The 13,440-nt window shown below is 51.6% G+C and overlaps 1 protein-coding gene across 7 annotated transcripts in view; it reads left to right on the forward strand.

The window, feature by feature from the left end:
* Positions 1-13,440, forward strand: part of MYO7A (myosin VIIA) — a 106,723-nt gene that overhangs the window by 50,981 nt on the left and 42,302 nt on the right. For all 7 annotated transcript variants that reach the window (XM_082343263.1, XM_082343259.1, XM_082343261.1 and 4 more), the window contains 10 exons: positions 7-114; positions 1,129-1,338; positions 1,725-1,928; positions 2,202-2,378; positions 2,802-2,891; positions 4,263-4,390; positions 6,592-6,718; positions 7,905-8,024; positions 8,549-8,722; positions 9,616-9,843. In XM_082343263.1, the coding sequence (XP_082199389.1) occupies positions 7-114; positions 1,129-1,338; positions 1,725-1,928; positions 2,202-2,378; positions 2,802-2,891; positions 4,263-4,390; positions 6,592-6,718; positions 7,905-8,024; positions 8,549-8,722; positions 9,616-9,843 (1,566 nt within the window). The remainder of the gene's footprint in view (positions 1-6; positions 115-1,128; positions 1,339-1,724; positions 1,929-2,201; positions 2,379-2,801; positions 2,892-4,262; positions 4,391-6,591; positions 6,719-7,904; positions 8,025-8,548; positions 8,723-9,615; positions 9,844-13,440) is intronic.

The following is a 13,440-nucleotide window of genomic DNA, read 5'->3' on the forward strand; positions in this document are numbered from 1 at the left end:
CCCCAGTACCTGCGGCGCCTAGAGGCTGAGAAAATGCGGCTGGCGGAGGAGGAGAAGCTCCGGAAGGAGATGAGTGCCAAGAAGGCCAAGGAGGAGGCTGAACGCAAGCATCAGGTGAGCTGGGGATGTGCCGACTCCTTAGACATCCATTCACCGGTTCAGCAGCCCTCAGCCAACACCGGCTGTCCAGCCTCTGTCCACGCGACCTTCCTTCCTTCGTGCGCTGGGTGCCTGTTCTGTGCCAGGCCAGGCCAGAGGGCTGTGGCTCCTGAGCGAGCGGGTCCAGGCCCTCAGCTGTGTTGTAACAGGATAAACAGCCTGAGCCGGGGTGGGAGCCCCCAGCTATGTGTGGCTACTGAGCACTTGAAAAGGCAAAGCATTGTCAGTGCAAAATGCACACTTGATTTTTTTTCTTTTTGGCCACGCAGAGAGGCTTGCAGGATCTTAGTTCCCCGACCAGGGATCGAACCCGGGCCCACAGCACTGAAAGCACCGAGTCCTAACCACTGGACTCCAGGGTTAGGAAAACCAGGGAATTCCCAATTACATACTAGATTTTGAAGACTCTAAAAAAAAAAAAAAAAAAATGGAATATAAAATATCTCAGTACTATTTTTTAAGTATTAATTACATGTCAAGATAATACTTTGGAAATATTGGGTTAAATGAAATACACTATTAAAGTTGATCTAACCTATCTTTTAAAAAACTATTTTGAATGTAACCACTACATACGGGGCTTGCATTATATTTCTATTGGACAGCGGTGGTCTAGAGCCTATACCCGGTGGCTCTTGGATTTTGGGGTTGGTGTGGTCCCCTTCGGGTGGGGAGACCTGAGCAGGCTTCCTGGAGGAGGTGGTCCCAGCTGAGCCTTGAGGCAGGCAGGTGACATTACTGTCTGAGCTTGTTGTGAGCTGTCTCTGGCTCAGCACCGGGCATCTGTCTGCACTGGGCTGTGAGGGCTGAGCAGGTGTGTCCCAGGGTGGAGAGGCCCGAGGCTCCGTCCTTCCCAGCGGTCAGGAGGGCCCCGAGGAGGTTGGGACTCTGGCCTGGCTGCTGCAGGGGCTCCCGTGGGCTCCCCATGGGGGGCTTGCTCCCTGACGCTGCATCACCCCCACCCCGCAGGAGCGCCTGGCCCAGCTGGCGCGTGAGGACGCAGAGCGGGAGCTGAAGGAGAAGGAGGAGGCTCGGCGGAAGAAGGAGCTCCTGGAGCAGATGGAGAGGGCCCGCCATGAGCCCGTCAATCACTCGGACATGGTGGACAAGATGTTTGGCTTCCTGGGGACTTCGGGCGGCCTGCCAGGCCAGGAGGGCCAGGCACCTAGTGGCTTCGAGGTACCAAGCTGGGGAAGGGGCTGGGACAGGCCCCAGTGTGGTGCCGTCCCTCTTCTTGTGCTCCTTTGTGTTAAAGTCCACGTGGTCCCCTCTGAGCAGAAGGCAGCTGTGATGACCTGGGCCGGGGCTGCAGTCCCAGGCCCTGTCCAGCCACCAGCCTGCCATATGACCTTGGGCCAATCGCTGTCCCTCTCCAGGGCCATTCACAAACCTTTATTCATTCATGTATTGAGGATCTGCCTTGCAGTGGGCGCTGTCTGGGGAGTGAACGGGATGAACAGCGCCCTACACTTCTGGAGGAAGAGCCGGCCCTACAGGGACAGGCTGGGGGACTGCAGCCCAGCCCCATTTGCCCCTATGGCAGGGAACCCCTTTTGTCTCCCCAGGACCTGGAGCGCGGGCGGAGGGAGATGGTGGAGGAAGACCTGGATGCAGCCCTGCCCCTGCCTGATGAGGATGAGGAGGACCTCTCCGAGTATAAATTCGCCAAGTTCGGTGCCACTTACTTCCAGGGCACGACCACGCACACCTACACCCGGCGGCCGCTCAAGCAGCCACTGCTGTACCACGACGATGAGGGCGACCAGCTGGTGAGGGCTGGGGCTGTCTGTGCTGGCAGCGTGGGTGCCCAGGGGCTGGGTCCCAGGTGTGCAGGGACCAGGGCTGACTTCATCCCGCACCCAGCCTGCGGCCGGGCCACAGGGTAAGGCCCCGAGGAACACCCACAAGGCACTCAGCTCAGTGGTCCTCCTCCGGTTGTGGGGAGTGGGGTTCTCCAGCCCCTCCCCCACCCCTGGGTCATTTTGATGGCCTTAGCAACATCCTGCGCTCAGGCTTTCCGACTGGCATGGGTCTGTCCCCAGGCGGCCCTGGCGGTCTGGATCACTATCCTCCGGTTCATGGGGGACCTCCCTGAGCCCAAGTACCACACGGCCATGAGTGACGGCAGCGAGAAGATTCCTGTGATGACCAAGATTTATGAGACTCTGGGCAAGAAGACATATAAGAGGGAGCTTCAGGCCCTGCAGGGCGAGGGCGAGGTGAGTCCCAGGTGCCCGCTGGCCAAGGTCCCTTCCAGGCCATCCCAGCCTTCAGGTCCTCAGCAGAAGGAACACCCTAAAATTTGCCTCTGCCTCACCTCCCTGACCCCTGCCCTCCCCCGTCTACTCCTGGGAACGAATAGTGTGAGCTTGATATAAACTGTAAAGTGCTGACCACGATTGAGGCCACGTGGCAGGGCAGACAGGCTTTGCAGTCAGAGCCAGCTTCAATGTTGACTTGTTGGGAGGCGGTGGGTGGGTTACTATACTTTTCAGTCTCAGTTTTCCCATTTGTCACTTGGCTGATGGGGTGGGGGTGGTACACGTTAGTGTGGAGGTGAGACAATTCTAACCACATTGTCAGCTGCTCTTGTCATTACTTTCGGTCCAGTCGTTTGACTCTGACCCCTGTTTGTCCGGCAGGCCCAGCTCCCTGAGGGGCAGAAGAAGAGCAGCGTGAGGCACAAACTGGTGCACTTGACCTTGAAGAAGAAGTCCAAACTGACAGAGGAGGTCAGAAAAGACCCTGCACGGCCTCGGTGGCCCAGGCTGGGGCAAGGCTGGGCTTGGGACCAACAGGGACGGGAGTGGAGCGGATAGTGCCTGTCCTCAGGGGACCGGGATGGCCGGCAGGACAGCGTTGGATGGGATCAGGCAGACAGGATGCAAGGCAGAGGGCGCTGTGCTCAGGCTGGGGTCGGTCAGGGAGGCTTCCCGGAAGATGGGCCACGAGACCTGGGGAGGGCTGGAGTGGCAGATGGTGAGAGTGAGGACATGCCAGGGCACGGACCTGTTGCCTTTGATCCAGGGACCTTTTAGCTAATGAGAAATTTTCTGTGGGATAAGAGTGCCCATGCGGCATTAACACTGTTAGTTTGTCATTCATTTAGTCACCTTGTGTTTTCTGAGCACCGTCCTGGCCCATTGCTCCAGGACTGTCCAGGCTGGGAGGGCCGACAGACACAAACTAAGGCATTCACGGTGCAGAGGGACTGGTTCCTCCATGCCCCTGCTTTTGTGCACACCGGTCCCTCTGCCTAAAATTCCTCCTTCCTCTTCTGTGCCTGGGGCGTCACCTCCTCCAGGAAGCCTTCCCCTCTACAGCAGAGTCAGGCCGCTCCTCCTGGGCTTCCCCAGCCTGCTTTGTCTTTGTCCTCGTTTTGTTCCCCATCCGAGGCTCAAATCCAGTCTTGTAGCTACGTTACCCCAGATCTGAGTCCGAGCTCTGCTGCTCGGTATCCAAGGCACCCAGGGAAGAAAATGCCTGCTAGTGGCTTCCTGGGATGATGGCGTAAGATGATGGCTGTGGGTGCTCAGCAGGCATGAGGACCTCCCACGCCCCTCCTGCCTGCAGGGGCACGCTCCCGCCACTCACCCTTTCACCCACTCCACGCCTCTGGGCAGAGCGTGGGGCTGGCGCTGTGGCCCATGTGGGACCAGAGAGGAAAAGCCCATCTATAAGAATGAAGGCCCAGGGCTATTCACACGGGAGCCAGGGCGTTAATGACAGGTGATGGTGGCCGGGTGTTTGGAACCCAGGTGTACTCTGGGCGTCGGAGTGGTGTGTGTCCCACCTCAGAGAGATACGGATCCCATCAGGAGTCAGAGGAGCAGGCCCCTGGCCTGGCGGAGGGGACTTCCCTGGGGTAGGGCTGGCGGTAGATGTCAAGGAGGCTGCAGAGGAGCCTTATCCCCAGAAGCGCGTAGCACCAGGCCAGGCATCCGCCCAGCATCTGTTCTGCACGGGCGGGGGTGTGACAGTGGTGAGGAGCCAGCCCTCTGGCCACTCCCAGGATTCTGCTCTCCGGGGGAGTGGGCAGACTCAGGCAAACAGCAGGGCCCTGGCCAAACCTTGGTCAAGCCTTGCCCCTCCCTGTGGCCCAGGTGACCAAGAGGCTGCATGACGGAGAGTCCACGGTGCAGGGCAACAGCATGCTGGAGGACCGGCCCACCTCCAACCTGGAGAAGCTGCACTTCATCATTGGCAACGGCATCCTGCGGCCAGCACTCCGGTCAGTGCCTGAGGGGCAGGGGCACAGGGAGGGGGCAGCTATCAGGGGAGACATCCCGCACTTCCAGACCTGAAAGGCTTTTGGTGGCTGAGTGGTAGCTCTGTCACTTTAGCAACTGATTCAGCTAAGCAGGCCTGGGTTTAGCTCTGCTGCTAGCTGGTTGTGTGACCTTGGTAGAGTGACTTCAGCTCTGTAAGCTTCAGTTTCTTCATCTGTAAAGATGGAATAATAAAAGTACCTACCTCGTAGGCTTGTGGGCAGATAAAACTATGGAAAGTGTGACACAGGACCTACACAGTGGGCACTCAGTAAACGGTAGCTGTTGTTAGCATTATCGGACATGCATCTTCTGCTGTAACCCTATCCCTGCCGGCACCTTCGGTGTACCCAGCCCAGGCCCGTGGTCAGGGTTACTGTGGTCAGAATACCTGGGATCCTGCAAGTGGCTCCTTCCCCACCCAGGAGAGGCCTTTGCTCAGGTCCCTGGGGTGCTCGGGAGGAGCTGGGATGATTCATGACTGTCCAGGAGCAATTACGGAATCAACTCAGCTGCATCAGTGGAGGGAAAACAGATAGGGTTTCTCTGAGAGCTCCATCTGCACGCGATGGCTAGTTAGGAGAGCTGACCCCATGAACTTGTGTGTGCTGGCTGGGAGGACAGCAGGATGGGGCGGGTGCGGAGGTCAAGTGTCATTTTCCCAATGGGAGACATGAGGTCCAGAGAGGAAGAGGTTTGCCCAGGGGTCACTGGCCTCCCTTTCATTGCTCCTCGAGGCCAGTGACTACCTCGCTCGCCAGAGATGTAGCACCTGGGGCCGCCAGCCTCCAGGAAGAAAAGGTGGCTGCCCAAGGTATGTTTAAGGGCAAGAATTTGCCTCCCAGTTATCTCACCATCAGACCTAAAGGGGTACTTCTAGAGAACACAGTGCCAGGAGCCCTGGACCGTTAGAAGGCTGGGGTGCCAACTCCCTGAGGGACCATGGCTAATCCCTCCCTTCTCTCGGCCTCCGTCTCCCTGTCCATGAATCGAACGGGGTCAGGGGCTCCCAGCTACGGGTGATAGTTGTTACTGGTCTGTGGCAAGATGGGAAAAATAAGGATGTTTCTAAATTTGACTTACTTAAAGCACTGTTCTTTGTTCTGAGATTTTGCCCTTCCTACTTTTTGGATATTAAAATTACATTTGTTTTATAAAATGATTGTGATATAGATAGTGGGCAGGTGCTGTGTGTGTGGTGTGTTTTAAATGTCCTTATTGTCGTGATAATAAGTTAGCAACTTCCAGAATTTATTTTGAGGTTGCATTGGTCCCTGAGCTCTCAAAATTGGGGAGCCACTGAATTAGATACCTGCCCTTCAGAGAGGGAGGAGCGGCAGTTAGTGCCCCCTGGTGGTCACTCCATCTTGGTGGGTCCCGCCCTTGGCCCTGAAGGGGGCATGCAGCATCTTCACAGCTGCAGCTAGGCTGGCATCTGCGGGGGTTTTACTGTGCTGGGCACCACACCAGGTGCTGTATAAGCCTTGGCTCAATTTTCTTCATAGAAATCCTGTAAGGAAGGGGCGGTATCATTTCCCTTTAAAATGAAGACAAAACGAAAAACTACCTTCACTGCTTTAATCTGATTACAAAAGTAAAGCATGACCATTTAAATATTCAAATATTATAGCACTATATCAAGAGAACGTCAGAGTCCCTACTCATTCCATCCCCCAGAGAAACTCCCCAGCTGTCTTTCCTGTTTCTGCTCTGCCAGTTACCATTAGTAGAAATTGTACCTGCTGCCGTGTCTGTGGGCTGGGCTCAGAGGTGAACTCACCTGCCCAGGCTGTGCAGCTTGGTGAGGGATGAGGCACGGAGGGAGCCTGTGCTTCTCATCAAAGTGGTCACCAGTGACTGGGGCCACTGTGCCCAGGAGCAGGGTATGCACCACCCTCTGGATCGTGGGGCCCCGGCCGTGGACTCTGGATTGGAGTCAGGAACGTGCGTGCTTCACGCCTGATGAGCCTATCTCCAAAGCCAGACCCTCTCCAGTAGCCGCAGAGCCCTGGGCTCAGCCTTCCCCACCTGGCCTCACCTGCCTCCTCCCAGGTGGTCTCTGGCAAGTGGGAGCGCAAGCGTCCTACCTGCTGCTGGGAGGGGTGGGGCTTTCCCTCTGAGGCAGTGCTTCTCCCTTCCTTGCCCCCCCCCCCCGCCTGCCTAGGGATGAGATCTACTGCCAGATCAGCAAGCAGCTCACTCACAACCCCTCCAAGAGCAGCTATGCCCGGGGCTGGATCCTCGTGTCTCTCTGTGTGGGCTGCTTCGCCCCCTCTGAGAAGTTCGTTAAGGTAGGGGAGGCTTTTGGCCTCCGGGGGAGGGAAGGGGAGCTGCGCCCGGTCCCTGGGGTTGAGGAGCAGAGCACGGGGAAGAAACTCAGAGGGGCTTGGCAATGAGGCCCTGCCCGGGTCATCTCCTCCCAGGCCTCCCCACCTCCGCAGGGCCCGTCTTCCTGGCCCCCTCCTCCTGGGCACCCACCACTGCACTCTATCTCCTCTGAGCCCCATTTTATTTATGCGGATGCTGACTTTGACAACAGCGCCCCCTAGACCCTCCACGTGCTGGTTTGAAGCACTTCAGTTCATCTCAGGCCCTTTCGTGACTGCTCCTTAGTGCCAGGCCCTGGGTGCTGGGGACACAGAGGCAGAGCAGGTGACAGCTGGATCAACCCGGCTGGTCAGCTCTGTGAAGAGGGAGGGCTCAGGGAGGTGGGCGCTGGAGGAAGAGGAGCAGTTAAGCTGGGTGAAGCGGGGTATGGCGTGTGGGGTGAGGCAGGAGGTGCAGCTGAGACTAGACAGGGCCGGATCGTGGTGGCCCTGCTGCCAAACGTGAGGGAGGTGGACTTGATCTGGAGGACAGTGGGGAGCCCTGGAAAGCAGAGGAGGGACGTGGACGGACGGGCCTTGAGCAGGCCCAGAGTGTGGGTGGAGGGACCAGAGGCAGGAGACCCCGTGAGGCTGCTCTGATGGTCCGGGTGTTACCGACCTGGGTCCTCTTTAATCGATAGAAGTTGATAAGAGGTCAGACAAGAAATTCAGGCAAGGCTTTACTGGGACTCATGCTGCAGCACGAGGGAGTGAGAACAAGAAACAGGTGCCTTTGCTCACTCCCTGAGCGGGGGCGGGCTGGTTCCTTAAGTGAGGTGAGGGCGGTGGCGGATTGGTGGGTTGGGCTGGGGTTGGGGGGCTTCGGTGGTCTGCCCACCCCCTTGGTGGTGCTGTGTGCAGGGGGCATGGGCAGTTCCCTGCTTTTGCTCCTGGCAGTTGGTTTGTGGCCTTTTTGTATCTTATTGTTCATAATTGCCCTGACTGCACGTGTGTGCAGTTTTTAGTCCCTTTTGATTTCTTTGTTGCTGGAGGAGACGTTTGTCCAGGTGCAGGCACTCCGTTAGAGGGTCCCAGGTCCCAGCCTATCTCACAGGTGGGGAGGCCGAGGGAGGCTGGAGTGGGGCCCCCTCAGCTGGTCCTCTGTCCATAGTACCTGCGGAACTTCATCCATGGGGGACCACCTGGCTATGCCCCATACTGTGAGGAGCGGCTCAGGAGGACCTTCGTCAATGGGACACGGACACAGCCACCAAGCTGGCTGGAGCTGCAGGTGTGGCACCCAGGCGTCTGTGTGTGTGTGTCACCAGTGCACCCCAGTGCCCCAGAAACATTGCCTACTTTGGGATTCTGTGGTCATTCAAACACCCACCCTCAAGTTCTGGAATCTCAGGCCTACTGGAACGGGAAAGCCCACAGTGGTGATGACTCCCGTCTGCTGGCTTTATAGTCAAAGTGACTTGGGCAGGGGGTTTCCTCTGTGTCTCAATGGCTTCATCTGCAACATAACAATAAAGATATTCATTTCACAGGATCTTGTGATGGTTACATGACAGGAGGGCAGAAGCCCCTGCATATGTCAAACCCCGACCACCCAGCCCTAGTGCCCCACCTCAGGGACCCTGAAGGTCCTTTCAGCAGGGCTCCCTGGGCACCTGTGACCAGGGACAGGCAGTGCACCGTGGGATGCTGAGGTCCGAGGGCTCCAATCCCATAGGGAGCAGGGAGCCAGGAGCTCAGAGGGAGTGAGATGTTCTGAAGTGAAAGGATTCCCACAAACCCTTGGATCACTTTCAGGCCACCAAGTCCAAGAAGCCCATCATGTTGCCTGTGACGTTCATGGACGGGACCACCAAGACCCTGTTGACAGACTCGGCAACCACGGCCAAGGAGCTCTGCAACGCGCTAGCCGACAAGACCTCGCTCAATGACCGCTTCGGGTTCTCCCTCTACATCGCCCTGTTTGATAAGGTGAGGCCGGCCCTGATGCCCCTCCTCCTGGCGCCCCCAGGGCCACCCACCAGCTCCCACCCCAGTGCTGCCACCTACTGGCTCAGGTGCCCTTGTGCGGTTACTGACCTTGCAGGGCCTCAGTTTCCTCCTCTGTAAACCAGTGGTAACCCTGGTCCTGCCCCAACTCCTTAGGATCATGGAGAGGTCCTAAGCACCTAAAGAGAAACTGAACAGCACACTGGTGATTGAAATCCAGGGCTCACTGCAGTTGTATGTGCACAGGTGGATTCAATCCTCTGCTGGTGACAGAAGAAGAACATGGCAGAGAGAGAGAGCCACTGGCTCGCTGAGATTCAGTTTTCCCATTTGCAAATGGGCATATGATTCCTTATCAGGTTGCTATGGTAGTTCCTCTTCACTTGTTACTGACCACCCAGAGTGTATACCTCCCGGGGCACATCTGGGCTTGGAGTCTTCTCTGCTGAGCTGGTCCTGGGAGTGGGCGATTTTGCCTCCACACCCAGCATCACCACCCACAGCAGAGGTGACCCCCAGCCCTCACCCCAGCAGGTCCAGCGATAGGAACATGTTGTCTGATGCCGTTTGCCCGTACTTTTCTCACCAACAGCTACCTCCCATGTTTTGACTGGCCATTTGTCCATCAGAGTTTCACCAAAGGCTTGTACTAGGAAATGGGAACTCCCACATGGCTGTGCCAGCTCAGAGCCCAGGAGCTAGGATCCAGGGGTCCCATGCTGGTCTGCCTTCTGGGTGACCTGGGCAAGCCCCTCCTCTCTCTGAGCCTTGGTTTTCCATCTGAATGAGAACAGTTGGCACAGTCAGTGGCTCCTTGCAGTCCTTCCCGGCCTGCTCACCCTTCCGCTGGGTGACCTCCAGCCCTGTGCCGGCAGGTGTCCTCCCTGGGCAGTGGCAGCGACCACGTCATGGACGCCATCTCCCAGTGTGAGCAGTATGCCAAGGAGCAGGGCGCCCAGGAGCGCAACGCCCCGTGGAGGCTCTTCTTCCGCAAGGAGGTCTTCACTCCCTGGCACAACCCCTCAGAAGACAATGTGGCCACCAACCTCATCTACCAGCAGGTGGTGCGAGGGGTCAAGTTTGGGGAGTACAGGTGTGAGAAGGTGAGTGAGAGCTAATTTTCTGGCTGAGCTTGTTTGGTCAAGTCGCCTGTGTGCTGAATTGGGCTGAGTGTTGCTGCCCTTGACTCACCATCAGAGAATGTGGAGGTTAGCCAGATGGAGGCTGGGCATTATCTAGGCTTCTCCTGGATTTAACACGATCTGTAGGAGCAAGGGCTTTGAAGAGTAGCCTGAATTCTGCAAGTAGGAGGTGTTCCTGCTTTGCTGCAGTGACTGTACATGCTTCAGAACTTGCTGTATTGTTCTTTTTTTTTTTTTTGACCTCTTTAGATCACTTATTTAATTTATTTATTTGTGGAGTATATTTGATTTACAATGTTGTGTTAGTTTCAGGTCCATCCATGTTGCTGCAAATGGCATTATTTCATTCTTTTTTATGGCATCATTTGCAAATATTTTCTCCTATTCTGTGGGTTGTCTTTTCATTTTCTTTATGACTTCCTTTGCTGTGCAAACCTTTTAAGTTTAATTAGGTCCCATTTGTTTATTTTTGTTTTTATTTCCATTACTTTAGGACACGGATTGGAAAAGATTTTGCTTCAATTTATGGCAAAGAGTGTTCTGCCTATGTTTTCCTCTAAGAGTTTTATAGTATCCAGTACATTTAGGTCTCTAATCCATTTTGAGTTTATTTTTGTGTGTGGTGTTAAGGAGTTTTATAATTTCATTCTTTTACGTGTAGCTGTCCAGTTTTCCCAGCACTACTTATTGAAGAGATTGTCTTTTCTCCATCATGTAGTCTTACCTCCTTTGTCATAGATTAATTGACCACAGGTGCATGGGTTTATTTCTGGGCTGTCTATCCTGTTCCATTGATCTATGTTTCTGTTTTTGTGCCAGTACCATACTGTTTTGATTACTGTAGCTTTGTACTATAGTCTGAAGTCAGGGAGTCTGATTCCTCCAGCTCTGTTTTTCTTTCCAAAGATTGTTTTGGCTATTTGGGGTCTTTTGTTTTTCCATACATATTTTAAAGTATTTTTTGTTCTAATTCTCTGAAAAATGCTGTTGGTATTTTGATAGGGATTGCATTGAATCTGCAGATTACAGTGGGTAGTATAGTCATTTTGACAATTTTGACTCTTCCAATCCAAGAACATGGTATATCTTTCCATCTGTTTTTGTCATCTTTGATTTCTTTCATCAGCATCTTATAGTTTTCAGAGTAAAGGTCTTTTGTCTCCTTAGGTAGGTTTATTCCTAGGTATTTTATTCTTTTTGTCACAGTGGTAATTGGGAGTGTTTCCTTAATTTCTCTTTCAGATTTTTCATCATTAGTGTATAGGAATGCAAGAGATTTCTGTGCATTAATTTTGTATCCTGCTACTTTACCAAATTCATTGATTAGCTCTAGGAGTTTTCTGGTGGCATCTTTAGGATTCTCTATGTATAGTATCATGTCATCTGCAAACAGTGACAGTTTTACTTCTTTTCCAATTTGTATCCCTTTTATTTCTTTTTCTTCTCTGATTGCCATGGCTAGGACTTCCAAAACTATGTTGAATAATAGTGGTGAGAGTGGATGTCCTTGTCTTGTTCCTGATCTTAGAGGAAATGCTTTCAGTTTTTCACCATTGAGAATGATGTTTGCTGTGGGTTTGTCGTATATGGCCTTTATTATGTTGAGGTAGGTTCCCTCTATGCCCACTTTCTGGAGAGCTTTTATCATAAATGGGTGTTGAATTTTGTCAAAAGCTTTTTCTGCATCTATTGAGATGATCATATGGTTTTTATTCTTCAATTTGTTAATATGGTATATCACATTGAGTTATTTGCATATATTGAAGAATCCTTGCATCCCTGGGATAAATCCCGCTTGATCATGGTGTATGATCCTTTTAATGTGTTGTTGGATTCTGTTTGCTAGTATTTTGTTGAGGATTTTTGCAACTATATTCATCAGTGATATTGGTCTGTAATTTTCTTTTTTTGTAGTATCTTTGTCTGGTTTTGGTATCAGGGTGATGGTGGCCTCATAGAATGAGTTTGGGAGTGTTTCTTCCTCTGCAATTTTTTGGAAGAGTTTGAGAAGGATGGATGTTAGCTCTTCTCTAAATGTTTGATGGAATTCACCTGTGAAGCCATCTGGTCCTGGGCTTTTGTTTGTTGGAAGATTTTTAATCACATTTTCAATTTCAGTGCTTGTAATTGGTCTGTTTATATTTTCTATTTCTTCCTGGTTCAGTCTTGGAAGGTTGTGTTTTTCTAAGGATTTGTCCATTTCTTACAGGTTGTCCATTTTATTGGCACAGAGTTGCTTGTAGTAGTCTCTTAGGATGCTTTGTATTTCTGCTGTGTCTGTTGTAACTTCTCCTTTTTCATTTCTAATTTTATTGATTTGAGTCCTCTCCCGCTTTTTCTTGATAAGTCTGGCTAATGGTTTATCAATTTTGTTTATCTTCTCAAAGAACCAGCTTTTAGTTTTATTGATTGTTGCTATTGTTTTCTTTGTTTCTGTTTCATTTATTTCTGCTCTGATCTTTATCATTTCTTTCCTTCTACTAACTTTGGGTTTTGTTTGTTCTTCTTTCTCTAATTCCTTTAAGTGTAAGGTTAGGTTGTGTATTTGAGATTTTTCTTGTTTCTTGAGGTAGGCTTGTATTGCTATAAACTTCCTGCTTAGAACTGCTTTTGCTGTATCCCATAGGTTTTGGATCATCGTGTTTTCATTGTCATTTGTCTCTAGGCATTTTTTTATTTCCTCTTTGATTTCTTCAGTGATCTCTTGGTTATTTAGTAACGTATTGTTTAACCTCCATGTGTTTGTGCTTTTCACATTTTTTCCCTGTAATTGATTTCTAATCTCATAGCGTTGTGGTCAGAAAAGATGCTTGATATGATTTCAATTTTCTTAAATTTACTGTGGCTTGATTTGTGACCCAAGATGTGATGTAGCCTGGAGAATGTTCTGTGCGCACTTGAGAAGAAAGTGTAATCTGCTGTTTTCGGTTGGAATGTCCCATAAATATCAGTTAAATCTATCTGGTCTGTTGTGTCATTTAATGCTTGTGTTTCCTTATTAATTTTCTTTTTGGATGATCTGTCCATTGGTCTAAGTGAGGTGTTAAAGTCCCCCACTATTATTGTGTTACTGTCGATTTCCTCTTTTATAGCTGTTAGCAGTTGCCTTATGTATTGAGGTGCTCCTATGTTGGGTGCATATATATTTATAATTGTTATATCTTCTTCTTGGATTGATCCCTTGATCATTATGTAGTGTCCTTCCTTGTCTCTTGTAACATTCTTTATTTTAAAGTCTATTTTATCTGATATGAGTATTGCTATTCCAGCTTTCTTTTTTTTTTTATAAACCACTTTATTGAGATAATATATCACACAATTCTCCCATTTAAAGTACACAATTCAGTGGTTTTTAGTATATTCATAGACTTGTGCAACCAACACCAGAACCAATTTTAGAACATTTTCATCAACACAAGAGATAATCCCACCCCCCCATAAGCAGTCATTCCTCATTCCTGTCACCCCAGTCCCTGGTCACCACTGCTCTGCTTTCTGTCTCCATGGATTTACCTCTTTGGGTCATTTCATAGAAATGGAATCATTCAATATGTGGCC

Source organism: Balaenoptera borealis (genome assembly GCF_965194805.1).
Source record: "Balaenoptera borealis genome assembly, chromosome: 11".
Classification (NCBI taxonomy): domain Eukaryota; kingdom Metazoa; phylum Chordata; class Mammalia; order Artiodactyla; family Balaenopteridae; genus Balaenoptera; species Balaenoptera borealis.